The sequence below is a fragment of the Dipodomys ordii genome, unplaced genomic scaffold, assembly GCF_000151885.1.
Source record: "Dipodomys ordii isolate 6190 unplaced genomic scaffold, Dord_2.0 Scaffold35, whole genome shotgun sequence".
In the NCBI taxonomy this organism is placed as follows: domain Eukaryota; kingdom Metazoa; phylum Chordata; class Mammalia; order Rodentia; family Heteromyidae; genus Dipodomys; species Dipodomys ordii.
The window spans coordinates 14,500-17,027 of record NW_012267251.1 but is presented as its reverse complement, the minus strand read 5'-3'; the positions used below and the strand labels follow the sequence as shown (position 1 = coordinate 17,027).

At 65.7% G+C, this 2,528-nt stretch overlaps 1 protein-coding gene across 1 annotated transcript in view; it reads left to right on the top strand.

The window, feature by feature from the left end:
• Positions 1 to 1,784, top strand: part of LOC105986379 (CSC1-like protein 1) — a 31,720-nt gene extending 29,936 nt beyond the window's left edge. The window contains exons 11-13 of the mRNA XM_013017272.1: positions 1 to 163; positions 736 to 851; positions 1,593 to 1,784. Of these exons, the coding sequence (XP_012872726.1) occupies positions 1 to 163; positions 736 to 851; positions 1,593 to 1,784 (471 nt within the window). The remainder of the gene's footprint in view (positions 164 to 735; positions 852 to 1,592) is intronic.
• The last annotated feature ends 744 nt before the right edge of the window (positions 1,785 to 2,528 follow it).

Genomic DNA, 2,528 nt, shown 5'->3' with positions numbered 1-2,528 from the left:
ATCTACATGCTGCTGAAGCACATGGTGGACCGCCACAACCTCTACTTCGCCTACCTCCCCGCCAAGCTGGAGAAGGGGATCCACGTGGCCGCCGTGAACCAGGCCCTGGCCGCCCCCATCCTCTGCCTCTTCTGGCTCTTCTTCTTCTCCTTCCTGCGTCTGGGTGAGCGAGCCCTGGGCCTCACGCTCCCGTTCCTGTCCAGACAGACAGACACCCAACCCCTTCTGGCCGGACTCGGAGCCCTGCCTCAGCCCTGCTGGGGGTGACCATGCCAGAGGCCCCTGGCGCTGCCCCCCCATCCCGCGCCCCTGGCGCTGCCCCCCCCGTGCCCTGGCGCTGCCCCCCCACCCCGCGCCCTGGCGCTGCCCCCCCTTACCCCGCGCCCCTGGCTCACCCAGAGGACCGGGAAGCGGATGTGGTTTTCTGGGGGTCATCCTTACAACGTGGCAGAGGTGGGATGGGGGGAGGAGTCTGCCGTTGGGAGGAGGGAAGGAAGGGGACACGGCTTGGGACAGCGGGCCTGGGCCTGACGCCCAGCCAGGAATGAGGTGGCTGTTCCTCGGGCCCCGTGTGCCCTGGCTGCGCCCCGCTGACGGGTCGGCTTGGGCAGAGCGGACCCCGTTCTGGTCTGGGGCTGGGGAGAAGCAGAGCACGGCTCTGCTCTGGGCCCCGCACAGCCGCTTGCTCAGCAGCGAGTGAGCAGCGGCCCCGCCCGCGGCTGCGTCTGCCCCCAGGTCTGAAGGCCCCCGCCACGCTGTTCACCTTCCTGGTGGTGCTGCTCACCATCCTGGCCTGCACCGTCTACACCTGCTTCGGGTGCTTCAGGCACCTCAGTGCGGGGACCTACAAGGTACAGCCCCCCACAGGCCAGGGCCCTGGGAAGATACACCCCCCCACAGGCCAGGGCCCGGGGAAGATACACCCCCCCCACAGGCCAGGGCCCGGGGCAGACAAGCCCCCACCTCCCCCCCCCCTGCCAGAGTTGGTTTATGGGGAGGGGCGGGGCTGGGGTGACTGCATGTCCCTTGCTCCCTGTCCCGCCCTCCCCCTTCCTTCTTGGGCCACGTGGGAGTGGGTGGACCAACCACTTTCATTGTGTTGGTGTTAACAGTCTGATTTGGGTGGATGAGCTCAGGGAGATGTTTGGTCTGTTGGTTTTAGGGTGAGCTCATGGAGATCAGCTCGGTCTGTTGGTTTTGGGGTGAGCTCATGGAGATCAGTTTGGTCTGTCGGTTTTGGGGTGAGCTCATGGAGATCAGTTTGGCCTGTTGGTTTTGGGGTGAGCTCATGGAGATCAGCTTGGTCTGTCAATTTTGGGGTGAGCTCAGGGAGATCAGTTGGGTCTGTTGGTTTTGGGGTGAGCTCAGGGAGATCAGTTGGGTCTGTTGGTTTTGGGGTGAGCTCATGGAGATCAGTTTGGTCTGTCAGTTTTGGGGTGAGCTCAGGGAGATGTTGGGTCTGTTGGTTTTGGGGTGAGCTCGGGGAGATCAGTTTGGTCTATTGGTTTCGGGGTGAGCTCAGGGAGTTGTTGGGTCTGTTGGTCTTGGGGTGAGCTCAGTCTGTCTGTCATTGTGTCTCCTCTCATCTGCAGACAGAGGAATCGGTGAGTGAGAGAGGAAGCGAGGTGGAAGGCCGGGAACCGCCCCCGTTCACGGTGAGCTGCCTGTGCCCCTGGGCCTGCGTGCCGCCCCTGGGCCTGCGTGCCGCCCCTGGGCCTGCGTGCCGCCCCTGGGCCTGCGTGCCGCCCCCTGGGCCTGCGTGCCGCCCCTGGGCCTGGTTGTAGGGCCCGTCTGCGTCCGCTCGGCCTGACCAGGGTGCTTGGGCCAGCTCTTGCTTGTGGAAGTTTGTAGTCAGGGCAGCCGGATTCCTCATCTACGCAGGTGCCTGGAGCCTCAGCAGGCAGAGCGCCCTCTCCGGCTTTCTAACATCTGGTGGGGTGGGGGCTTCCGTGGGCCACAGGCGCTGCGGCGGCCCCACGGCCCGATGGGGTTCATCCCCAGCTTCTGAGAGAGGCAGGCCCTGTGCGTGGCTTTCCCAGCCCCTGCCTGGGGGTCCACACCCCAGGCTGGCAGGGCTGTCCCGTCAGCCAGCCGCCGCCTCCACCAGCCCCTCAGCACTGACACCCAGGTGAGCTGGGGGCAGGCGGCGGGCTGTCCTAGATTCCTGCTAAGCCTGGACATGGGAGGGCACTGTGCCCACACCCGCTGGGCATGTCTGCAGAGGGGTGTGCGTGGCTCGTGCCCAGGTGGCAGCCGGGCCCGGGGCCGCCTGCCGGGCCCATTGCCTCCTCCATAGACGGATTCTCTGGGGATCCTGCTGACAGCGTTCCTTCCCTCAGGGTGGGCTGTCCCCGTCCCTGTGGTGACGGGATGACGCTGGCCCCGTCCCCATGGTCCTGTCCCTGTCCCTGTGTGACGGGATGGCCCTGTGTGACAGGATGGCCCTGTCCTCTGTCCCTGTGTGACAGGATGGCCCTGTCCTCTGTCCCTGTGTGACGGGATGGCCCTGTCCTCTGTCCCTGTGTGAC